Source organism: Alexandromys fortis, unplaced genomic scaffold, assembly GCF_014885135.2.
Source record: "Alexandromys fortis isolate MF-2015 unplaced genomic scaffold, M_Fortis_MF-2015_v1.1 scaffold_66, whole genome shotgun sequence".
Classification (NCBI taxonomy): domain Eukaryota; kingdom Metazoa; phylum Chordata; class Mammalia; order Rodentia; family Cricetidae; genus Alexandromys; species Alexandromys fortis.
The window spans coordinates 5,494,847-5,521,929 of NW_026067950.1; the positions used below are offsets into that span (position 1 = coordinate 5,494,847).

Consider the following 27,083-nt stretch of genomic DNA (forward strand, 5'->3'; position numbering starts at 1 on the left):
AGCATTCAAAGTCTAAACTGAAGTGCAAAATGAATATGTTCCAAATGGAAAACATAGACTCAGGAACATGAGAAGCAGTGGCAAGATGTTCAACCTAGCGTGTTTGAGAGGAAGACGTAAACATCAGACATCAACAATCAAATCAATGTACACAGATGGATTAAATGGGAAATTGCGAATCATGGGAGAAAGCTTTAATCAACTGAGAGGGGAGTGAAATAAATGATTCTCAGCACAGCAAGAGACAAAGAAAGGTTAAGAGTTGTGGAGAATTCGGTGAGAGCAGTGCCGTATCTTATGAAGGAGGAACAATGGAAGAAAATGAAGATGGTTGAAACAGTATTTGAAAAGATGATGACTTAGAATTTTCCAGAATAATGAAAAGAGTAATCAGATTCAGAAATCTCAGTATATCCTAAGTACAATAAGCAAAAAGTTTACATCTACACTTATAATACAATTAGTGTACAATATTGTAAGTGTACATGTAAAAGGTCACAGAGAAGGAGAACTTAAAAACTTTAAACTATACTAATTTGTGTGTGTGTATGTGTGCATGTGCACTATATGTGCCCAGGTCAGAGGAAAACTTGCTGGAGTAAGTTCCCTGCTCTCATGCAGACCTGAAGCACTGGGCGCAAGCTGTCCGTCAGAGTGTCTTTAATTGCTGAGCCCTCTCACCACCCAGAACTTATTTTAAATGGAACCATAATCAAAAGCTTCTAACTGTATTCTCCTTATTACAAAGCCTGCACTGACGAGAGGATGAGGACTCCTAAGCAGCATCTTGTTCTTGAGCACACAGGTATAAACAGAACGTTTGATTTTCCCAAGTAACATGTGTCTTGTTCTACAGACAGCCTCTGGGTCTTGGCATTTTATTTGAGATCAATTAAAGTGGTTTGCTGTCTCTACTTCTTTCCCAGGGCGGTTCCAGCCCTGGCCCCTTTCCCTAGCACTCAGAGAGCTAGAAAGGAGAAACACAGGAAGTACGCATCCTTTCAGGTGGATAGATGAGTCTCTCTCACGGAAATGAATGCCAGCTCCTTGGGGGGAGTTTTCTGGGGTCACAATCTTTTAGAATAAAATTTACAAAGGCATCGGTTTCTTGCCTCATTACACATTAATAATTTATGAATTTGTATTGTAATTTTTCTCCCGGTGGGATCAAAGCTCTCAGATTTTGCAAATGGCCCCGTGCAGAAGCCAAAGACACACACACATTCCCTAGATTTTTCACTGCGGACGATGCGTTGGCTGCTGCTGTAGTTGCTGCCGTTTCCCCGATGAACCTGTAAAGAGCGCTCTTCTCCTTCAGGGGCACTGCATGGGAAGAAGCTGGCGCTGTGAGAGGAGACAGGGGCAGGTTCCGGAACACAGCTTCTCAGTGATCGTCAGTGATGATGTATGAAAGAGAGAGGAAGAGGGAACAATTTGATTTGTTCCAACAAGGTTGACCCAGAAAGGAGAGAACCAGAAGATCTGCTTCGACTAAGCAAACACGACACGACCTCATAAAAGACAGGTGCTCTAAATCTGCAAGGTGGAGCCGTGCGAAAATGCGCATTGTCTGTATCCAAAAGACGCTTAAAGGCCAGTGATAAAAATGTCTCAGCTTATTCTGTTTCCCAGTGGCCACTTGTCCTCCTACTCATCGGCAGTAAGTTTTACGTCTTTCTTTGAGACGCTAGCAACAGATTTGGGGTGAGAGGTCTATGATGTGGTTGACTCAGGATTAGATCTGAAGTTCAGAGTGACGACAAAAGCACTTGGTGCTAAAACGTCCGCTGGTTTAGACAGAGCCACTGGAGCAAGGCACACACTTTTTATTTTTGCTAGGACTGGAGACTGAACTCACAATTTTGTCCCTGCTGGGACAAGCAAACTCTCTGCAACTGAGTTACATCTCTGGCTCCCTAGGTTTTTTTTTTTTTTTTTTTTTTTTTTCAAGTTCATGCTTTCAAAAGTACATAAAAGGATCAGTGCATCAGTCCACTGCATACCAACCATCATGGCATGTTCTGATCTAAATCATAGTTAATTGTATTGTTGTTTTACATGATATTGTGAGCCTGGCATATTAGAGCCAACAAATACTTCTTGAATACAAGTAACTGATTAGTCCATGTGTGTGTGTGGGGGGCGGCTGTGTGTGTGTGTGTTTTCAAAGCAAGGCTTGCCTTTGGGGACTCAGGATAACAAAGCAGATATTAGCTTAAAAATATTGACAGAGGTTGTAAGGAGGGGAAAGATTAGGGAATAATCTAGATCAAATTATGCATGGATGAAAACTCAAACAGTACATTTTTTAAGAGACGAGAAAAAGGAGAAAATGGAGAATGTTGTTGTCGCCACTGACATGTCCATTTCCTACCTGCCCGAGACACGCACCATAGCCATCCCTGACTTTCGGAAGGCTGCCCTGGTCACGTGACGCACTATGGCCAATTAGATATGAATGAGTTCATGTATTCTTTCCCAGTGGAGACAGTGACAGCTACTTTTCTCCCATGGCCAAGTTCTCCAACCAGTGTATCTTACGAAGCTCTGTCTAACAGCGTCTCTGTTACCCAGGGTCCCAGAGGAAGGGTGTTACAGACCCACAGCCTACCAGTGGGCATCTGACATGAAAAGAAATCAGTGTGTTTGATTGTGCACCACTTTGATTGTGCAGGGGCTCCTCTTAGACACAGCTTTGTTTTTTGAGTGGGGGTTAATCTAGATCGGTACAGCATTGAAAACTATTCTGAACCTCCTGCACATATGCAAACACCCTCTCCCCAAGTGCTTGTAAGCTACCAATAGTGGAGTTGCCTATGCTCATAGTTCATTTATTTTTCTATCAACCTGGCTTCTATTTTGGATAGCTTGGTTAGTCTTTAAGCTGTAAGAAAATACCTGTAGAATCAGGCTTTTGAAGTTAATGACCACGAATGGGCTTAAGTAATAGAATTATTACATATTGCAGCTCTCTCTCCACCTTTAACATTTATGAAAGGAAGTTAATTTTCACTCAAGTGGGGTTCTTTCCATTTGGTTTTTTCTCCAGTGTTTATGCCGGAGGTTTATTGCCAGCAGTAAAGAGTGTCCAAGTATGTTATGGGACTAGCCAAATTCCCAATGCTTTAAAATATATTCTTTGGGCCCTAGAGTCCCTTAAAAGCTGATTGATTATCCAGCAAATGTATCAGAGCTGGTAGTTATGAAATATCCCATTTCTTCAGGTCTATCTCTCATAAGCATGAACATCACACTGGGGAGTTGTGGAGCAAATGTCTCAGACAGCTTGGAAGAAAAATTACTACAGGTTTTCCACGACAAGAAAAAGGTCTGGAAGCTGAGCAATATTTCATAAAAGGCGCAGGTCAACTGATGTGTCACATGAACAAACATTTTTAATTTAAGTAGTTTAGTGCGGCTTTCTTGGTAAGAGTTTTGGAGCAATTCACTGAAACACCAATTTCATCTCTTGATAATAGAAGATCCTAGGAGTGAGGAGTCAGATGGACCTCGTCATCTGAGCAGTTCATAACTGACACCAAGGCTTCCATTTAATTTGCTCAAGACTCGGGTAGAAAGTTCTAGTGTGTGAAAGAGAAAAGGAGCTGTTAGACACGGCCTATGCCAAGGATGCTACAGATGTTTAATGAATTCAATTTGCATATTTCGTTGATAATTACTCATTTGTTAATATTCCTTCTCCACTTTGTTTGGTGTAGTCTATCTTAGATTATGAAATCAAATTCCTATTTACTGTGTGCTAATGGTTTAGGAAGCTCTACACTAGATGCTGTTCCCTGGAGGAGACGGAGCATATCTAATTGACATAAAAAACGATGTCTTTGGCGGATGACACCAGCACTAACATCTTCCTGTGAAGTAGATCTTATGTGGTGGGGAGATTTACTAAATACAATGCAACAGGGAAGAATTCAACCCATACTTGTGTGTCTTGATTGGAAGTATAGACTGCATCAGTTTGGATTTTAGCTGAAGTCTAGGAGTCCTGAAAGATACTTTAAAGTCTGAAGCAGAAAGTAAACCTATTGAGATCCTGTAAAATAGACCTGAATCCATAATCATCCTATTTAAGTTCGAGCATGGAGCATTTCATTTTTACGGCATGGCGATCACCAAAGGTTTTACTGAGGTGTTTATGCGGTTGGAGGAGCATTTAACAGAGTTGAACAGGACATTTCCTTTTAGAGCGGGGTAGATTACCTCAGGGCTGATTTTAGCCCACTCCCACTGAATAAGACCTGTGTAAAGGTCTCCCCTTTAAAACTTCAGCATGTTGCTATGGTGCCGTCAGGATCCGTAGGATTCTCCGGACACTTTTTTAGAGTAGTGATGTATGTGCCATCTCCCAGGAAGTTACATGCCCAGGTCTCCTAATTGTCTTCTTTCTCCTGGTGGTGAGCGAGCCCACTCAATGAAACCCAGTTATTTCCACTCTTCTTTGATGTGTCTTAAAGAATCTCTTCCAGAGGATGGGAAAATGGCCTAGCGTAGGGAGGAGCGGAGGCCTCCACCACCACCGCAGTCTTTCGCGGGCTTCCTAGCAGTGCTCCCGTTGACTTAGATTTGTACATCCTTCAAAGGCACAGAACAAGCAGCACCCCGTGGAGGTAAGTCACCCCTTTTTAGGGGTGTCTTCTGAGAGTCCCCGGTTGGGCCCAATCAAGTGCGAACCTCCTGAATAGAAGAGGCATTTCTCTGCAGACTCACGCTGAGCAAGCTGCCAGTAGAACAGCAAGAGGCTGACTGAGTAAGTCGGGTGGCTCGGTTTTCATGTATTTTTATTTTCTCCCGGCTTTGAGAGCACACTGCATTTTGCTGCTGTTATTTCCAAGGGTGGAAATGAAACTGGGGTGTCTCGGTGGGGTTTTGCAGCAAACAGATGAAGCAGGTTCAGGCACGACACGGCAGCTCATGATCCGAAGGGGATGGAGCGGTGGCGGTTTGTTTGTAGGGGTGAACGGGGCATCATTTACTCAGCTGCACAGTGACTGGAAGCCGCTCTAACTTTGACCCAGTTATCTTTAGGAAACTAATTAAAGGAGAGAATCTGGTTTACTGTTGTTAGGAATCTTTTACTTTTTCTTTCTTATTCGGGCTAAGCAAAGATGGAAGGGTGTGTGTGTGTGTGTGTGTGTGTGTGTGTGTGTGTGTTGGGCCAGAAGGGAGAAAGAAGGACCAGTTCCAGCCTAAAGAGAGGGGCTGAACCTCTAGACAATAAAAGCGTTCTTAAATCCAGCTTGACACCCTTTTGAAATGCAAAGTGGTGGAGCTGCTGGGTGCAGACTCCTCTGAGGTGGCTGTGACGATTCCGATGCTAAATGAACAACTGTTTTTCCCCATCCTTTACAACCAGGCTTCCTAAGTCACATCCAAGTGGCCCCAGAGAGGTTTGGGAGAACATTTTTTTTTTAATAACTAGCATTTTACTCTGAAAGTGGTATTAGACACCAGACGAAGAAAGGAGTTCAGAACGTTTGTTGCCACATTCATTTGTTTCAAAGCAATAATTTAAAAAAATTAAAATGGCTCTACCCTCTTTCCCCTCCCCCTCCCAATGCTGGAGGACCATGCATATATTAGGCCAGCATTAAGGTACCTTCCCAGCCCCAAAGTGCGTATCTTGAGAGTGGTTTGCCTTTACTCAAGCCTGTATGTAGTATTATTAATAACACGTTTGCTTCTACTAAGCATCAGTGAATTGAAGATGTGGCTTGTTTTTTCCAAGACCATATCAGAAATATAATTTGGGGTTTTAATGTTTGGTGACTGTAGACAGGGAAGTCCAGCAGATAAAGGGTACTAGTGCGATTACATTCACCCCAGGACGTTGAAGAGGGGTGCAATTCTAGGGGTGAAGGTGCAAGTTCAAGGTAAACATCCAAGAGACCACACCGGCTCGCTCATTTTCTGGGCCTAACAGGATCCTGAGGCTGTTTATAGGGAAGAGCTGTGTGGTACCTGGCCAGAGAGACTCCGGCCATTCATTGGGCCAAACTGACAGAAGCCTACCTTGCCCAGCCGTGACTTCCTCTCTCCTCCTCCAGTTAGTATCAGGAACCCTTGAGTCCCCTGTCCTGTCTCTTCCTCAGGGTCTTCTGTCTTAGCATGTTCCTGTCCTAGATTTAATTCTCAGGTGTTCTTACTTCATGCAAAGTGGCCTGGGCTAGGGTGTAACCATGGATGGGTGGCTACTCAGCAGGGACGGGTTCTCAGTGAGATACATGAATTCTGAAGGAGACCTTTCACACAGTACAGAGCACCACCCGGGCTAAGTCGGGAGAAGGGGATTATATTGTGTCATGGGAGTGCTCCTCCCGTGAGACACCTCCTCTTCTGGTCCCAGGACAGGTCTTTGCAAAACTTGTTTTGTTTCAGGCAGGATATGTAGCCCCAGGCTGGCCTTGGACTCTATAGGTAGCCCAGGTTGGCTTTGAACTGGGATTACAGGTATGTGCCACACTCTGGCCTAAGGATACAGGTCCTTTGGAGAGAATGTTACCATCATAAAAGAGTATTGTGAAAACCACATTCTCTAACGTTGTAGTCCTTGGGAACAGCCAAGGCAACCTAGAACTCTTGTCCTCAGTCTGACACAGGCTACTTTCAGATAAAACAATATCCAGTACTCCCTCCCACAATGCTCAAACAAATAAACAACAAACAAACATCAACAACCAAGCCAAACCAAAACAACACACCCAGTAATTCAAATAGGAACAATAACAAAATAAATGGAGAGAAACAGTTTATACTGTCAACTATTTTCTTTTCTCTTTCTTTCTTTCTTTCTTTTTCTTTTTTCTTTTTTTTTTGAGACAGGGTTTCTCTGTAGATTTGGAGCCTGTCTTGGAACTAGCTCTTGTAGACCAGGCTGGCCTCGAACTCACAGAGATCCGCCTGCCTCTGCCTCCCGAGTGCTGGGATTAAAGGCATGCACCACCACTTCCCAGTTCACCAACTATTTTTAAAGCCCCTACATTCTCCATGTCCCTGCTAATGGAAAAAATAGTTCCTTGTGCATGAGAGTTGATGATGGTTTGTTTTTATTATTAATGAGATAATTGTTCTCTCAGCACAAGAAGAAAAGGCCAATAGAGCCCATTGGGATGGGCTAGTTTTTCAGGCAGATGACAATAGTTTGACCAGTGGAATAGAATTTAAATCCGCCACCCAATGAGGTAGTGTTCCACAAAGATTATATAGGTTACCTTGCCATTGGGAAAGAATACCAAAGCAGTTATAAGCCATAAATACCAAACAGGAAACTAGGAAATGAGGTGACCCTGCACAGTGGTCAACTCATCTTAGATAAGGGAAAAGGGTTAGGGTTAGGGTAAGGGAAGGTGGTGGCATTTCTCAGGAATGTTCTAGACAAATGGGATGAATGAACAACAAGACCAGGGCTTACACTATGTTGCATGGTCCTCCACACAGTCCTCTGGGAAGCAAGAGGAAAACAAATTCAAAAGAGAAAGAAAAAGAGGTTATTTTATACAGCACAGCACATTAGACTCATTCGTTAGCCCACACTCCGTCTACTCTGCCCACACTCTTAGTGACTTGGAGAATAACCGGGAAGTCTTGACAGCCAGGACAAGGTGAGATACTTACTGGAGTTGCTTTCGATTAAATCATCACAGCGTGATGAGTTAACTTCCAAGTCTCTCTCTCTCTCTTTTTTATAAGGTTGACTTTTATAAGTCACACTCCTCTAAGGGCTGTAATTTAGAGTTCAGATGTGCCCTAATGAAAAAGCTGCTGTAAGTAACAGGCAGTGTCTGCCTTAGTGTTCCGGAGTGAGCACATTGTGCTCTAATTTTCCGAGCTCTTCATCTAATTGCCTTTCAGGAGGATAATGTCCAACACCTCTGAGTGCTCAGACCTGAGAATTCTAGCGGCCGTGCTGAATTGGTTTTGCACCTGGTGTTTCCACTGAGCGGGACCTTTCGAGCCACATAGCCTCCTATCAAGGTATTTCAGAGAACCCACAGAGGATCAGTCTACGAAAAGGAGAAGAGAACCAGTCCCCTTCAGAGTGCAAACAACGACCTCTGGCCCACTTAACTCCTAACCTGTAGCAGCCTGTGGGCACAGGAGGGCTGCCGGCTGAGAGATGATGCTGAGGACAGCCTGTTAGCAGGATCAGGTGCTGGCCTTGGCGTCCCCAATAAAATGCGGTTGGTGGCAGTGAGGAGTCCGAGACTTCCCCAGAGCCAGCTTTCTCTCAGCAGCTGCACTGACACAAACACAGTCTTTTGGTTTTGGCAAAGAAAGTATGACTCGAGGGTAGCATGTTTGAAGGCTGCCGGCTGCTGTCAGCTGCACTGCAGGCCCACAGGACTTTCGAAGAAGAAATGGAAACTCTTCTTTGTGATAGTAAGGAATTTCCAAGCTCCCGATGAAGGGATTGGGCCTTCTGAAAGATACCGTGTTCTTTATGATTCTCTTTTGCAAGCTTTAGCAGGGACTTGGGGTTTGAGACCTTTATTTCTAAAACAAACCCCTTAATTATCAGTTCCCATAAAAACACAGCTTTGCACTAACCGACAGAAGAACATTTACCCACGGATTCCAGAGTCAATAGCACAGGCACTAATTTAAAAGGTGTCAAGAAGTCACCAGCCACCAGCATCAGAATGAAGTTATTTTCATTTACGGAAATAGGTGGGGCATGTGGGGAGTTGTTTTAATGTCGGCTTTTAAAGCCTTTTCTCTGCTGAAACAGGGAAATCTTTTCCAATTTCCTCCTTTTCTGGGACACAGGCTTCTTATAAATATTCAGGAAACATCTTTTCAGGGCAAAATTAAAACAGGAGTAGGTATCACAAGGCTTGTTTATAACCAGCAGGGACAGGCTGTAATAGTGAACAGACCCTTCTGGAGAACTCACCGGAGTTGCCCCTTGAACAGGTCCATGAAAGACCACCCCAGAATGCTCAGAAGGCAATGGCCTTGGGGAAGCCCGCGGCTGCATAGGAGCCTCTGATGGGAGCTTGGGGCCCAGCATCTCTGTCTTAAGAAAAACCTCAGTAGAACATCTTTTGATGTGGGAACAATTGATCTTTGGAGAGAAGGAGCAGAATTGGAAAGAGGGAGGCTGTTACAAATGGCTAATTCTCAAATTTGAAAAGAGGATCAGAGTTCCAGAACATAGACCGGGAACAAAACGGCAGCTCTCACGTACACAGCCTGAAGTCACACCCAGGAGGAAGTCGCTCTCAGTGCTGACAGAGAGCATCACACAGCAAATTGAGCTCCTGGCTTGAATACCTACGCTGCTCTGGGGCTGGCCCTGGCTTTTTACATATGACAGGGGATTAACCATTGTCATTTAGTGCTTGAAAAACATCGATTAAAAATATTTTCACGGGACATAAAATAGAATGTCTTCCATCAGTTTGCTGTCAATAGCTTTCCAGACTCCTTCTGGGTATGCATTTTGAAGGTTACTCAGTGAAGCCTTCACTGTGAGACTTTGAAGATCATGAAAATTATCAGAGCTGCATTTATTTAGTTTGTGTTTTACGGCAATAATACTGCGTGGAGTAGCAAGTTTTTTTCCTCTTATTTTCCTCACTTAACGTGTTTATTTAGCCTAGAGAATGCTTCTCTGTTTCAAAGGAAAAATATCTACTAATTGTCATAGATATCAGTACAGTGTCCACATTTAAGGCATTTTTGACTAAGTATATAATATGCCCTTGTTTTTTTTTTTTTTACAAAAAAACTTTATCCACCTATCGTGGTGAGAAGATTTAACAGGAAATTTCTCTAAGAGGTTTTTGAAGTGTGTAAAGCAAAATTGTACTCTGCGGGCACAAATTTAGTACATGAGCTGTCTAGGGCGGATCCATCTGACACCCGTGTTCCAGTTTTCAGCTGGGGTTGGCAGACACCTTGAAGGGCACAGCCTCCTCTAATAACTGAGTTCGCACTAACTAAAGTTAGTTAATCGAATCCTGGGGGTTTCTGCTTAGAGAGACACAAAGCACATGTAAAGTAGAATCCGAACAGCCTACTCTACAGGACGCGAGTGTTCTTGGCAAAGGTTGCCCAAGCTGTTGGTTGGCAGAGTAGAGTTGGCTGGGTAAAAGAAAACCAGTAACTAATTTTCAAATTTTCTTGAAAATGTGATAGAGGACGGACTAAACAAGGGTTGGAGGGCAGGCTGAAGCAATACACTTGGGATTCCTTTTCCAAAACCTGTGCTGCAGAGGGGATTTTATTTGCTAATAAAGGGTAATAAATTCAAAGCATGATTTAACAGTTAACGAGAGCGGCTACCCTTTCACTTTGACACTTAGTGGGTAGACCTTTATGTTGTTACATTCGCTTGATTCTTTTCCTTTAGAGAGAGAAATGCCGAGATGTACTTACACATAGGCCAAACACGACCAATTTAATCTCGCGAGTTCTACACTGTGGAAGGGGTATTAACTAAAACCATAAAGGCATTCATAACAGTGACTAATAACAGTATTTCATAACCAACAGCCCTCAAGACAGAATTTATATGACACAGTCAGACGTGGTTCAAATGCTGTTTGACCCTGGGGGTTTATCTGGTAATTTTGCATCGGGATAATTGGCAGAGCAGCATTCACGGTGCTAACAGCGCAGGTGTATCGATTGTATATGGCATTATGAATTGAAGACATTGAATTGGAAATGACCAGGCCATATTTCTTTGAAATTAAGAGCTCTTAATTTTTATCCCAAATTTGTTTTTTAAAAACACATTAAAAGCCACCCAGTCCCTGACACATATTTAAATGGCCCTAAGATCCCTATTTTTAAGATACATTTAGAAAAGAAAAAAAAACAAGCAAATAAACAAAAAACAACAAAACAAAACAAAAATCCAAACATTAATTTGGAACTTCCTGATAGACTTTCCAAAGAGCAAACTCAGCATATGAGGAATCATAAGAAAGCAAGAGGATATTAAACTCACAGAAGCAAGCATTTAAAGAAGTGCAGCATATGAATTAGAAATGTGGTTTTGTAATTAGACATCTGAGAGATCCAGCAACTGGGCTTCCAGGCAACATTTCTGAAGAAATAGGAAGCTGGGCTCTTAGTCACTGCACTAGAGGATTTAATAGTTTTAAGGGTTCCTAAATAAATTCATGACCTAAACGGAAAACAAAACAAAACAAAACAACTCTTACTGTCCACCATTCTATTGAGAACAGGAGCAGGTACAAGAATACGATGGCTTTTCCACCCCGCGTTAGAAATCCCGTAGCCCAGACCTCACGGAGCGAATGACCCGGCCGCACAGTCAACAAGCGAAGTACTCACCAGCCGGTCCAAGCTCGTGCCTGCGGCCGTGGTGGGTCGTTCCTCGGGGTTGTAGGGCCGAAAACGTGGGTTAAAATTTTCTGGGGCTGAGCGAGCAGACCTGAGAGCCGGAGCAGGTTTGGGCTGGCCGCAGCCCTGGAAGACCTAGGAGAAGCAGAGCGAGTGACTGTCGTCAGTACCGAACTGATTCTAAATTCACAACCCGGAAGCACGCAACACAAGGCTCGTCACATCTTTTCATGAAATTCTTACTTTCCAAAAATCTCTAATTTCTACTCTTTGAATTTAAAGATGTATAAACACCTGCGGGGGAAATTGCCACACAAATAGAGAGAGAGCCAGCTGTGTGCGTGTCCTCCCATGGGCTTACCACATAGAACCAACTGGCCCTCACTATGTACAGATTCCATAGCTGCAGAGTTGTCTTTCGAGTGGAAATTTATTTGTAAATCCTCAAATGAGTACTCATGAGAATTTTGTTGATATAGACAATGTGGCAAAATCTCGCGTGGCCTCTGTGCGAGCTCTGGAACATCCACGAATGAGTGAATGGGTCCCTGGGTCCCTGGTGTAGACAGATTTTAGGTACTGTCTAGTATGCCCGCACCAGGAAGGAAGTGATGTGTTTCATAAGGACAACATACTTTTTTTTTTTTTTTATTTTCCAGACAGGGTTTTTCCGTAGCTTTTGGTTCCTGTCCTGGAACTAGCTCTTGTAGACCAGGCTGGCCTTGAACTCACAGAGATCTGCCTGCTTCTGCCTCCTGAGTGCTGGGATTAAAGGCCTGTGCCACCGGGACACACACTTCTTTCAGCTCCGAGCTAGGTCTCTTGGGTTCAATGTTCATCAAGTATGCAGACCTTAGGTAAGGTCTCTTAGATGGAAACAAATTCAAACATGCTTGCAGTTGGGTTGCCTCGTCATACGCTAACCAGCAGCATCTAGCCCTGTTTCTCTTAGGAAATTAGGATTCAGTATTTGCCATGTCAGTTTGCTTAACCATACGGAACATAACCACTAGAAATAGCAGGAACCAACCATGAAATACGGGAATGATAATAGGTTCTTCATAGCATGGTTTCAGGATTAAACCAGTTGTGGCCCAGACTCTTCATTGATCTTGGGTTTGGCACTCAGCACGCAACCGTTTGGGAGCCATGCCGCCTAACACGACAAGTGTATTTCACATGTGGCATACCTAAGGCACCAGACTGGAGGGGTTCCCTTTGGAATAACGAAAATCTCTACTGGAAGAACTTTGTGGAAACATTCTCCTGAGCAAATGGTGTGAAAATAGGACAAGCGAATGCGGGTGAAGTGCACATAACGCATTTCCCTCTAATTCTGTTGTTGACAGCTGTTCATGTCACAGTTAGGGCTGCCGTGGGAAATCAAACATTTGATTGTAATGAATTTAGGGGCTGAGATGCCAGTCTTTTTCCATAGTGATTTCACTCAGGTTGGTGTGGGAACATTTCCTTCACTCTTTCTAGATGCTTTCTCCTTTGTACCAGTTATCGAGAGATAATTCCTTTCCTAGACTTTCAGGAAGCAGTGTGTTGGCTATTCTTGGTTGGCTACATCTGGAACGAACTAAACCCCAAGTGCCTGGGGAGACCCGTGAGGGATTATTTTTTTCTTACTTAAATCATTTGAAGTGGGAAGACCCAATTTTAATCCAATTCTTTGGAGGTAGGAAGATTCACTTTTAACTTGGGCCACACCTTCAGTTCACAACCTATATAAGGATGTGGAAGAAGGATGCTCGGTCTCTTCGCCTGGTGGCTCTCACTCTCGCTGATAAGTTCTCTTCTTCCCTAGCATTTGTGCTTAATTCTTCAAGATTCCAGCATCTACTGAAGACCAGCCGAGACATCCAGCATCACGGACTGAACAACTACTAGATTCTTGGACCTTCCCTTGGTAGACAGTCATTGTGGAACTAGCTGGACAACAGTCATAAGCCACTCCTATAAATCCCATATATATATGCATATATATAATACATATATATTCATTTTATAATATATATTATATAATACTCTAAAGAACCCTGTAAGACACATAGCAAAACTTTTCAGAACATATTCAAATATAACCTTATGTTTCTAACATTTATATACAGGAGATGATCATTTCCTCCTAGATGATTTTTAAAAGGCTAATGCCTGTTACTGGAAACCTAGACAGCTACAAGGGGCTAGTGAGGTCATGCATCTTGTATGCAAACCTATAGCAACTACTTTACTAACCTATCAGAATCCCTACTGTATTCTAAATATTTATCTTTATTCCCACAAGTAAGTGTAGTTTTCACCCGTCAACAAAGTTCCCTACAACAGATAGAGACCATTACAGAAAATGATAAGCAATCCAAATGCAGAGAAAAGTGATTGGTACCCAGCCTCATTGATTCACCGACAACACAGCTCTTTCATTTAAGGCTCAGGGATCATTGATGAAGAGCAGGTTAGGAAGACGGTAATAGTCCAAGGAACAGGATGTGTGCTGAGATATTCCTCTCTCGAAATTTAGGGAAGCTAAACCTGAGTAGTCTCAAAAACATGGCTGTCTTATGAGGCTCAGAATAAGAATGATAACAGCATACACGCTAACATGCAAGGGGGAACATCTCAAAAGACCCCAACCCTAGCCAAAATCTACAGGCAACGAAGGAAGGCTGAGACTCAGTCTTCTCCAAGAAAGAGGTCCCCAGTTAGTGATCCAATACTACATAGTCAGCCTTGAAATCGATACACACAAGTAACCCTATACTGACTAAGCAGGTTGTAGTTATATGATTAGCTATATATTTAGTAAGAATATATAGTAAAAACATATAGAGTAAGAATTAAAGAAAAAAAGCCAGAGGTCATGAATTTGAGAGAGAGCAAGGAGTCCATGGGAGGAGTTGGAGAGTAGAGAGAAAGGAGAAGATGTCTTTTAATTTCAACTGAAGAAACTTTCCCCAACTGTTTATTTGTGGCAATTCGTATCCTACATATGCAAATTTACAGTGTGCTCATTCTTGTGTTGCTATTTGATTCTGTTTTGTTCAACTTGAAGCATTTGTCATCCTGCATATTGTGTGATCGCCCTGAAGGACGCAGAGAGCCCTTGAGTGCCATTCCCCATGACAAATTCCATCTCGAGACACAATTCATTTTGCTTCACCACTACAACTAATTTCTCTTTTGTGCATTCAAACTTCTTCTTCAACTCAGCATTTTGCAGCAGAGGGATACTTTGTCTTGGCGTTCTTGGAGGCTGGTCTTAACACACTATTGATTATTCTTCTCTCTCACAATTTCTAAAGTTGATGGTGTAACCAGTGTGATAAAGATAGTGGGCCCTTTCTTCCCCAGTGTTTAAATCACTTCCTTGTATCAAGGTCACCGCTGATGGAGGGCCTTACCATTCCCAAAGCCCCAGGGGATCTGTTGAGTGGGCTGTTTTGGATTGCTTTGAAAATGACAGCTGACTTTTAAGAAATATAAAGACAGAGAAGGGGAATAATAGCAACGGCCTTGCTGAGATTTCGAAGGCCTGGCCACGGGAAGGGTTGATAGACCCTCTAACCACAGCTCAGGAAGGGAGAGTCTGACTCAGGGAACCCAGGGACATCACAGGAATGCAGGTTCCCTGAAAGAACGCATGGAGGATTCTGGGGAGAGTTTTCACATTTGGTGGTGGGTTTGTTTGGCAGGTGTTAACCGACCACAGATTACTTAATACAGCCTGCTAACTTCCCATTATTAATGCCTAGTTTAGGTTTTTGAGGGTGGCTTTGAAGCAGAACTTGCCGGGTCTAAGGCCAAACCAAAGAAAATGCTCAGTTTCTCCCCATCCGTATCACCACTATCACAGCTCCCCATAGAGAACGCACGTTGTCTGAATATCTGTGTCCTTCCCAGATCCCTAAATTGAGACCTCATCTCTCAAGTCACTGAGCCTCTAAATCTGCTGGGTATGTTCATAAAAGCTTGTTCACAATGACCTCAAAGTTTGACTATCCCTAAACAGACATACTCCTCCACTCTTAGAAGAACAGACCCAGTATAAGAGAGGCCCTCCCGTGGGAGGGTTCCATGCCGGTTACAATCTGTATTGCCGATTCTGTGAAACTCGATGAGAACAGGTACAAGGAGGCCCCAGAGTACCAGCTTGTCTGCTCTTTCTTGAGGATGATGGAAGACTTCTGTACCAGTGTTGTACAGAGAACCAATTAAAAACCAACCTCATGTCCATTCTGCAGCTGTGAACACACAGAGTGACACTCACAGCTCCCCATGGAACGCACGTTGTCTGAATATCTGTGTCCCTCCAGATCCCTAAATTGAGACCTCATCTCTGAAGGAGTGGGATGATGGTGGGTAGTGAGTGGGATCGGGACCTTACAGCGGAAGGACTGTTGTTTGTGTTGTCTGCTTCACGGTATTCTGTCATATTAGCCTGCAGACAGTAAGACAACATGTAATCCATTAGCTAGAAAAAGCGTTTAAAAAACATGGGGTTCTTAGAGTGCGTGACAAATGGAATTATTAGCCAGAAATTTGGAGTATTTCTGTTTTCTGAGTCTGCTAAAATAGCTCTGTGACCATAGAGACCTAAGTCTAGGTCAATATAAGGGGCCCTGGTAGCTGGGGTACCCAGTATTTTATATTTTGAACAAAAGAAGAAGTGGGTGAGAATCTGTAATATGATAGGCAGGTCCTGAGGTTAAATGAGAGTAGATCAAGTGGTGGGCTAGAGATGCAAACTGAGCTTTAGATGGGTTTTAGAGTCCTGAAGCTGTTTATCAAGGGAAAACAGAGGGAGAATGGCTGATGGAGTGAGAACGGCTTGAGTTGTGTGGATAAATAGAGGAGGCTCTATGATGCCATCTTTCGCCTCTGTTCTGAATATGTGTGTGTGATGTATGTGTGTGTATGTATGTAAGTATGTACGTATGAGTATGTATGTATGTATGTATATATGTGATTTTTTGTTTTTGTTTTTATTTGGGTTTTTCGAGGCAGGGTTTCTCCTGGCTGTCCTGAAACTAGCTCAGTAGACCAGGCTGGCCTTGAACTCATAGAGATCCACCTGCCTCCCCCCCCCCCCCCCCCAGTGCTGGGATTAAAGGCATGCACCACCATTTCAGGGCCCCTCCTCTGTTTAACAGAGATAATACCATTTACCACATTGGCATGTGGTTATGTTCAAATGCAGATTATGAAGCAGGACCTCAGGAACCACTATCTGGAAAACAAGTGCTTGATAACCACTACATAATTACACAAGTCCATAACTTATACTTCCTCTAAATGATCTAAAAAAAAAAGTGAAAAGGAACACATCTGACGTGGTCTTTGTTTCCCCTTCTTTTTTCTAGACGTTTATTTATTTACTTAAAACAAACAAACAACAAGTGTATGTGCCTCTGTGTGGGCTTATACACATGAGTGTAGTGCCCACAAAGACCAGAAGATGGCATTGAGTTACCTGGAGCTGAAATTGAAGCCACTAAAGAACTTCCAATGAGAGAGTCAAATTCAGTTGCTCTGGAAGAGTGCAAGCATCTTCCTTATGGCTTCTCAAGGCCTTCATCTGTGTTTCCCACACAACATTATTTGTAAGAGCTCAAAGATATGGCAGAAGCCACAGAGTTCATGTGTTAAATTAGGAACATTCATTGGGGGTCAGCCACTACCTGTTCCAGTGTGTTTAGGATGTTATTTGTAGGGTGGTAGGGTTCCTCCAAGAAGTACCACCTCAAGATGAGAGCGGCTTAAGCCTGCTAAGAGAAACGAGATTCGGACAGAGCAGCCTTAAAGGTTGGTGCTGCCACTCCACCTTCAGCAAAGGTCGAAAAAAGGCCTTTTTTTTTTTTTTTCCCACCGCAAAACGGAAGTTTCTAGAAGTTGTAACATCAGGCTAAATACTTAAAAGGGTAACACCTCTTTAGACCCACCCCTTTAAAAAGTATCATCACTGTTCCCTCCTGCCCGATTCACTCTAAGGAACGTGGGAAGGGATAATTAGATAATTTCAGAAAATATCCAGAAACTTTGTCATAGACAAATGCCATGAATACTCAAAGAAACCATCTTTCCTATACAGCCAACCCCAAAAGACCTGTGGCTTTGGGGGAGGAGCACCCTGCCCCGTGGGTCCTCTCCTTCTGAGGAGATGATGTCCCAGAAGTCTAGTGGCATTCTGAAAAGACACTGACATGGAAAGGGAAGCGCGAAGGAAGAGACGTTTTATGGCTTTAGAGGGCGGAGTGGGAGGAGGGAGGACAAGAGGAGGAGAGGGAGGGGGAAGGGAGGAGAGGGACAATATTAAGAGGTGTATTGATAATAGATTTGCATTCAGTCATTGGTTTCTTAAGGTATTTAAAACCTAAACACCAAAATTTATTACCATGTTTCTCATAGGAAATACAACATTCATCTTTTCAGAGATGCCTACAGCCGTCACCCTGTCCTCTTGGTCTCTGCCTTGTCTTTGCTACTTTTTTTTAAAATATTTATTTATTTATTATGCATACAATACTCTGTCTGTATGCCTGAAGGCCAGAAGAGGGCGCCAGACCTCCCTACAGATGGTTGCGAGCCACCATGTGGTTACTGGGAACTGAACTCAGGACCTTTGGAAGAGCAGGCAATGCTCCCAACCACTGAGCCATCTCTCCAGCCCCCTTGTCTTTGCTACTTTGATTACATATTCAGCGAAGTCATTATCACCCACTTGAGAGACAGTGCTGTAGATATTCTCTGTTTCAGCGGCTGTGTTTGAAGGCATCCCCATCTCTGTACCTTCTTATCAGTGGGTTTTTACGAAGTCAAAAACTATGGCTAACACCTATCATTTTGAAATTTGAAAGTGGAGCTCTGGTGTTTTATTTTAAATATGGATGACTAGATGCCTCCTCACACACCCCCCCCCCCCAAAGACAGGGTTTCTTTATGTTACAGCTCTGGCTGTCCTAGAACTCACTGTTGGGATTAAAGGTGTGTGCCACCACCGACCGCCTGGATTTACTCAGACTTGATGTTTTGAGACTAAGTCATGTTTTCTTTATTTATTAGATTCTAATTTGTATCACAGTGCTGATGACTTCACTCTCTTTGTGAAGACTAACTGGGGAATTTCACTCTATTCCATTTGTACCCAGGGAACAAAGAACCATTGAGTCAGTACATGATTGTGTAGAATGGGTCCAGGTGTGGTGGCTATTTCTGTGACAGAGAGCCGTGCGGCAGCAGACAAGTGTTTTGGGGATTTGAAGTGCTACAATGAAATACCTTCAATGGGATCATTCATAAGTATCAGAAACTTCTGTAGTTCTAGAGGCTGGGAAGTGTAAGGTCTAAGTACCAGGCAGCTCATAAATGGCACCTTCTTGCCCAGTCCCGATTTAGCAGATGAGCCAGTGGAAGGCCCCCTTCAGGTCTCTTTTATAAGGGATAACTCCTGTAATTACAGTTAAAGATTCTAGGAGTTAACTTTCAATATAAATTTTGGGTGATAAATACATTTTGACCATAGTAAGTCATTAACCAGAACTTAGGAGTTTGAAGTACTAGCTTCCGTCCTTCATCTTAAACTCGGACGACACTGGGACAACATGACTTCCCAAGTTTCAGAGTCATTTTAAAGATGAAATATGAAGCTTAGTGAACTGAAAAAATGAAATACAAAGGTTTGTTATTTTAACTGACACAAACTGTAATTACTCATAGAAATACTGACTAACAAGTCAAATGCACGGATTGCATGGAGTTCTGGGTGAACAATTCAAGCTCTCTGAAAAATAGAATCTGAAACATTTTACCACTGTATCCCAGCCTCTATGCATTTCCAGCACATAGTGTGTGTTTTTAAAAAATCGGAAATGAATGACTACAAGTAAGTGAAAGTTTTAGCATCATCTCCCCATGTTGCATTTGTTGAAGTCACCTAGCATGTGGTCACCAGTAATGAGGGGTAAAAGCAGAAAAGGGGAGTAAAGAAACCTGGGAGTGTCCATGGGAGACCCTTCATATACCTGGGAGTGTCCATGGGAGACCCTTCATACATCTGGGAGTGTCTGTGGAAGACCCTTCATTACACCATCACACACATCATCTCAAATAAGCAATTGCATCCTCAAACCACGGCTGAATATTTCTTCCTCAGCCTGAAGAACTCTGGCAAACCATGCATTCATTTGAAAAATATGGCTGTTGTCTTTGCTCCATTTACTATGTTGAGTTAAATCCAAGCTCAATAAACAACTTCACTAAAATTAATAACTAGAACAAAATTACTAGTTCTTGATCATTTGATAAGCTACTTTTAAAAATTAATAAGCCGGCTAGAAAATGGAAGATCTCACTTTCAAAATAGTCATATTGGCTCTCTGGTTAGTAGATTAAGCTAAGAGTTACAGGTTCTCTGCCTATCATAGTCCCCTGTGTGTTAGAAAATGTCAGAAACTTCAGAGAACTGAACCTTGCCAAGAGAATTTTTTGTCTATGTATGTAACTATAATTTTTTTCACTTGTTCTCTTAAAAGAAGAACTTCAAGGCACATTCAAATTGCTTGCATCACCACTCTTGTGTTTTGGGTCCATTTCTGAATAAAATAAGAGTTCTTTGAATGTGAGCACTGTGGTAGTGACAGTCGTTCTATAATTAAGGGTTGGGTCGCATATCCAACATAAACACACTAAGAAAGGGGTTGATTCACACCCACGGCATGATGGAGTAGGTCAATGGAGAATGTCATCATGCTACCTAAAATGATGTACAATGTAAAACTTATCAGTTTTTACTTCTAGGATGTTTTAAGTTGATTGGACAGCAATGGACTGTGAGTAACTGAAACTAAAGACCATGAAACATGAGTGGATGGAGGGATTACTGTGACTGGATTCAGAGCTCAGTCAATGGCATTGGTTAGATCAAAATAGTAGGTAATTTGGAATCTTTACAAAGATTTTGTTCCCAACATCATCCTTGTCTGGTCAGAATCCTGGCCAGGAGCATTCTTTCACTGTAACAGCTGTATCCTCTCCCTGCTGTCAATCAATCACCCAGATCATCCAACTCGAGCACAGAGCTGCAGGCCTTTTCTCAGTGCGAAGTGACGGCAGTGGAGAGATGACTCGGTATTACGAGTGCACACTGCTGCTGCGGAGGAGCTGAGTTCATCCCCAGCACCCACATTAGGTGGCTCACAGCCACCAGTGACTCCAACTCCAGGGGTCTGACCCTCTTTTCAGGCCTAGGTGGGCACTGCAGTCATCTGTGCATACCCACGTACAGACACACATACAGTCACAAATAAAGTAACCATTCAAAGTGGAAGGGGTGACTGAAATGTATGTTTGTATCAGGATATTAGCATGTTAATGTAGGTAAATGTGAGTAGCCTAAAATATTGCCAAAGGCAGTTCATCAAGTTAATAGTCGGAGGACTTGCATATTATCAATAAATGGAACTTTCCCCAGAGTGTAAGTTCACAGTAGGTTTTCCCATTCCTCACAGCCTCCTGCTAACATCTTAAGCCACAAAGTCCTGGATGCTACTTAATGATTCTGATAACTATGCTTTCTTTGATTTGACACATAGTCCTGGATACAACTTAACAGTTTTGATAATTATTACTTCTTTGGTTTAAAATCATTGGATTAATGATACAAACATTTCAAATCCTCAGCTTTTCATTGCTGTTTAGGTTGGCCAGTCTCTTCATGGATTGCCTTGTCTTAGACCATCTTTTCACCCCATCATTTCAGAACAATCTCCTTCCTCCTTTGACCCTGTCTTCCTGTCTTTCCTCTCCTCTCTCATCATCATTCTTTCTCTTTTCTTCCTGACTCATGTTTTTCTTTCCTTAAAGATTGATTGCAGTGGTTCCCTGGCCAACTTCTCTGGCAAACTCTGAGTCCCTGGATGGATTCAGCATCCTGTTAAGAGAATTCAGGATTCTGAATCAAGCCAAGCCATTAGTTTTTGTTTTGGTCACTTTTTACTGGCTTTGGTTTCTCAAAAGCTGGCTGCCATGCACATTTTAAGGTTTAAACAATTTGCTTCTAAGGCTTAAACAGCTTGGTTTTGGGTATGTCAGATGTACTGTGTACTTCTTAAAATCTTTTCTTCAATAAAAACAAATTCTTTCCATTGGCTTGAGACCTTTTTTTCTTCTTCTTGGTTTTGCATTCCTTACACTGCAGGATATCTTGATATTCTTTCCAAATGAGCCGAGGGCAGAGTTTCAAGGAACTGAACATAGCATATTTTAGTGTATGGAGAGAAAAGAAGCTCCATTTCTCTCTGCCTAGTTAAATGATTATTTCACACGCTCTCTGTTTATAAGGTTGCAAGAACTTCTTTAAGGTCACTTGGCAGGGTATCAGTAAGCACATGAATCACATCAGCTTGGTTGTGAACCATTCACTCACCCCATGATTCAACAAATAGATATATACTGAGTGTTACACTGGCCAAAATTAAGTGGCGTGGACACAAATCACGGACATGTCCCCACTCTCGTGAGTGTTTTGACAAGAGAGCAGGGAACTGGAACAGTAGGAGTGTAAAGGGAATGCCCACAGGAACAATCGGTCCAGGCTGGAGAATCCAGGGAGCATCCTAGAGCAGCAGTGTGGGAATGGGATCTTATTGCTGATGAGGAGAATTGAGACATTTCTAGTAATTTTGCAAATCAATTGCTAAACATGATCATTGAACATTATGTTGCATACACTTACGATTACATAAATTATACTATATATATATATATATATATATATATATATATATATGAAACTTCCTACTTCCTAATCACTACACTGTTATCTATACTTCTGAGGATTTTTGTTCTAACCACTCTTACAAGGCAGGACTGCTTTATCATGGTGTGTCTCTCTGTGCTCAGTGACATCGTGCCTGAGTTTGCAAGTAGCCACAACATGGGCATTTACACCAAGGGAGTTGGCCAACTCTTCAAGCAGAAGTTGTTCCCACAGAGGCAAATCCTTTACAGGCACAGAGGCTACCCGAGGCTGTGATTCCATCAGTGTCAAGCCAGATCACAATTCCTTAGGAGAAAGGAAGTGATCAGAAGCAGGAATAAGGGCTGTGTGTTTGTGAGAATGGGAAGAGCCTGTCTGGGAGAAACATGGAACTGGAAAAACTTCCCTGCAAGGCAGGAAGAAGTTGTTAGAAAATTTCCCTGAGACACGGAAAATATGTTTATTTTTTTTGTTCCTGAAGACACATTGAGTGTTGAATTAAACTGAGTTTCACTAATCCATTCTTGAGTGGAGTATGTTACATATAATCTCATCCTTTGCCTTTGAGGTGAAAGAAAATCTCCAGGTAAATCCCCCTATGTTAGAGATAATAAAAGGTTTCCTTTATCATCAAAAGGGGAAGCAATATTGGAACCTCTTCTTCAAAGAAAAAAAGGCTAAAACTAGTTTTCTTTAATACGTTCCTTATACATGAGCATATTTGAGCTTTCCTTTTGCATTATGAAAACTGGCTTTTTCCCTGAAGAAAGTCTGGTTTCTTTTGCTCAGGATACCACCTAGCATCTCCATTGACTTCCTGTTGCCTGCAAGATGTAGGACTCTCAGCTACAGCTACAGCTACTGTATCATATCTGCCTGCATGTTGTCATGGTCCCCACCATGATGCTAACGGACTGAACCTCTGAGACTATGAGCCACTCCAACTAAATGTTTTCATTTATAAGAGTTGCCGTTGTCATGGTACCTCTTCACAGTAATGAAAAACTTAACTAAGACACAACTCTGGTTCTCATATAATTTAGAACACTGGTCAGGAAAAACAAAGTAAAAAAAAAGAGAAAAATAACCATAACTTATTAATACTCCCATTTCCTTACAAAGAGCACATATAATAAGGAACCTCCCAAATGGAAAGAGAAGACACTGTTGTAGTAAAAAGATAAATTCTAGGTAATGTCCTCTGATAGGAAAGAAAATATTTTTACCATTTGAATTCTCAAGATAGTGTTTATCCCTGAAATCCCTGAAAGAAAGAAGGTACAGGGAAGAGGGTTGGGGAGGGAGAGCTGGGTGCTGGAAAAATAGTCCTGTATAACAAGTGATGTAATGTCTGTGAAACTAGAACCATTATCCTACACAAAAAAACATAGGTGATGAAACTTAGACCCAATAGCAAGAGACAGAATGATGTGGGATTCCCCTCTGTATGCTATGAATATCATTGGTTAATAAAGCAACAGTTTTGGGCCTGTAGCAGAGCTATAGGGGAACAGAGCTAGGCGGGGGGGGGGGGGGGCAACTAAACTTAATGCTGGGAGAAAGGAGGCAGAGTCAGAGAGAAGCCATGTAGCCACCGCTGGAGCCAGACAGAACTTTACCCGGTAAGCCACAGCTGTGTGGGGATACAGAGATTACTAGAAATGGGTTAAATTAAGATATAAAAGTTAGCCAATAAGAAGCTAGTGCTAATGGGCCAAGCACTGATTTAATTAATACAGTTTCTGTGTGATTATTTTGGGGCTAAGTGATTGGGAACCAACAAACGGCCTTCCCACAACAACAGAAGTTGCTATATTCTCTTTAATGTTCTTCTAGTTTTTTTTTTTCTTGAGCAACACAATCAGGAAGAATAGTCTAGAGAAAATTAAGTACCTTAGGGCTGTCTCACTCCTCTGGAATGGGCACCATACTCATCTATAATAGCTGTTAATTGAATAGAAGGGCCTCAATTGGAATTTATTAAGTTTAGATTCTATCTGAAAAACTAATCTTCCTGAGTGAGATTTGAAATTATCCCTAATATAGCTATCTGGTGGAATCGGTTTTATCTTCGCTGAGATCATAAGGGGAAGATTATCAACAGATCCGAAGTTCCAAAGCAGAAACTTGATTCTGGGTGCCTCCCCACCCGCCACCACTTCTTTAGAGACTTTCCACCAATGAGCAGTTTTGAACTGCTTTCATCTGGGCGGGATACAGGGCACTAGCAAGAGCTCTCCCTTGTCTCTCATGACGATTGCGAAGCTGCTGAATGTGATGCCTTTGTACTTGAACTATCTACTTCTACTTTTCCTGCACAGGCTCCCCAGAGTGTGCCAGGCCACGCTCCCTCCTGCAGCTGGTACTGCCAGTGCTGAACACATTTGGTCCTGGCGGGAGATGCTTATAAAGGAAACTATGGCATGCTGGGTAAATCTTTTTCCTTTTGAACTGGGCAGATCTGGCTGCATCCCAGCTCTGCCGCTTGCTGTCTGACCTCAGTCTAACTGTTTCATCTCCGTAAATTTAACATTCCTTTTCGATGAACAAGCAAATGGGTGCTTCACCAGATTCCAGGGAAAAGGCATAGAGAGAGAAACTGTCAGCAAAGCAAGGGCAGTTTTCCTTCTACAGTGTTTCTTGTGCCTGGAACACGCTGTGATATTTGTTGAATGGATACAGTCAGGGTTCAACCAATAGTAACTACGAAGGCTTTCATTGCTACTTGGTCATTCTGTGCTACAGAGGAAACAACTACAACAAAATTAACGTGTTTGAGTCCCCATCCTTTCACAATGTATACGCATATACAAATATTTCACAACGAGAAAAGAAACCTAGAGTTTTAAAACAGCGTAGTGACTTAGGAATGCATTTTTATAACTTTGTTGCACACTTTGGCACAGCCAATATATGTTCCAACAGAATCTTCTTAGACCTCATTCCGAACTGCCTCTCTGAGGGAATGAAAAGGACTTGATAAGCCCACTGCAAGCAGACCTCGTACAAGACAGGGGCATGACTATCCACGGTGGGAACCGACTTTTTTCTAGTCTGTAAAGCTCTCATTCACCATCTCAATTATGAGGCAGAAGAGGGTTGGTTCTCCTTCCTCTCAATATGATGAGAATGTTTAAGGAAGAGGCATCTCTTATCTTAAGGTGGTCTGTTCATATGTGTGTTTGCGTGCATACATGAGTGTGTGCATGCGCGCATTCTTGTGTGTGTATGTGTGTGTGTGTACTACTAAAACTAGAGGAATGATGGGAAGACATGAATGACTACACTGGGTAAGAGAAACAGAGACATGTAGTGAGAATTTGTCTTCCTGGAAAGCATTGAACATCATAAAGGGAAGCAGACGATCAGCTCGAGGGCCTCACATTCGGCATCTCTGTTTCATTAGCTTTTGCTGCTTTTTCAGAAGGCCACTGAACGTTCTTTACATACTCGACCTTTCTCAGAGAGCTCGGCTATTCTTTTCCCGGCCTCTCTTCCCACTCATTTTTCTCTACGTCAAGCTATCAGATACACTTTTCTGTTGCCAGTCCACCTATCATGGTGTCGCTGTGATCCTTCCTACTGCGTGTGCTCGTGTGTGTGACCTTACAGGCTGTCACTGTATGACCCTTCCTACTTCATGCGTTCATGTGTTTGACCTTACAGGCTGTTACTGTGACCCTTGCTACTGCATGCGCTCATGTGTGTGACCTTACAGGCCCTATATGTTTTTCTGTCTTCATTATGGCATTTCTCACAGAATCTGTCATTTTTAAATACACTTCTTAAAACAGCAGTACTATTATGATACAGTTAAGTAAATTCCATTAAAATATCCTATTCATATTTTGCTGGTAAAAATCCCATCTCATTGACCTCTTAGAGAATTTTCTGGTAGACTACTCCATTTAAATTACACTTAATAATAATTTACATGCTTGAAATTTGCTTCAAGAGTAGATTTCTCAGCACACACACTCACACATGCACACATCTACATCAAAACCAACAAACCGACTAAGCAACCAACCAATCAATCAAACAACCACCGCCAACAACAACAAAAGAACCAGGATGTGAAAATGTCCTGCCCATTTGCTTGATTTAGCATTTCTACAAGGTAGAAATATTGTAAAACATCATGCGGTATTCTGTAAATAAACAGAATTATTTTTTTTTTAAATAAAGATGTATGTATTGTAAAGAATATAATCTAGGCAATACACTCTTTGGATTTGTTTTTTTTCTCTCTCTCTCTCTTCTCTTTCTTTTTCCTGTGTGTGTGGGGGGAGAGGAGTAGGGTGGACAGGGTTTCAGATCTGGCCTGAAACTCACTATGCAGATCAGGTTGGCACCTCAGCCTCCTTGAGATCTTTCTGCCTCTGCCTCTCGAGTGCTGATATTAAAGGTATGTGCCTACACGCCCAACAGAATTTGGTTAACATAATGGTTTAAGTGAGAATGGCCCCCGTAGGCTCAGATATTTGAAAGTTTGGTCCTCAGTTTGTGGGACTGTTTGGGAAGGATTAGGAAATGTTTTTCTAATTAAGAGAAGGTTTTGTTGGAGGAGGTGGGCCACTGGGGGTAGACTTTGAGGATTTCAAAAATCCATACCAGGCTTGCTCTCTCTCTCTCTCTCTCTCTCTCTCTCTCTCTCTCTCTCTCCCTCCCTCTCTCTCTCTCTATGTCTCTCTCTCTCCCTCTCTGCCTCCCCTCTCTCTGTGTGTGCATGTATCTCTGCCTCTGTCCCCGTGCCTCTCTGTGCCTCCTGCCTGCGGCTCATGATATAAGCCCTCAGCTGCTGCTCTAGAGCCTGTCTGCCTGCCACCATGCTTCCCACCATTAATATCATGGACTCACCCGCTGAAGTTAGAAGCCAGCCCCCAATTCAAAGCTTTCTTTATAAGCTGCCTTGGTTATGGTGTTTTTTTTTTCTTCCCCCAAAGCAATAGAACTAAGAACTAGTCAACTAAAATAGTTGCTTCCTTTC

General features: G+C 42.5%; 1 protein-coding gene across 2 annotated transcripts in view; it reads right to left on the minus strand.

Annotated features, from left to right (window-relative positions):
- Nucleotides 1-27,083, minus strand: part of Gpc6 (glypican 6) — a 951,185-nt gene that overhangs the window by 71,979 nt on the left and 852,123 nt on the right. For both annotated transcript variants that reach the window (XM_050150388.1, XM_050150389.1), the window contains one exon: nt 11,326-11,469. In XM_050150388.1, coding sequence (XP_050006345.1) covers nt 11,326-11,469 — 144 coding nt within the window. The remainder of the gene's footprint in view (nt 1-11,325; nt 11,470-27,083) is intronic.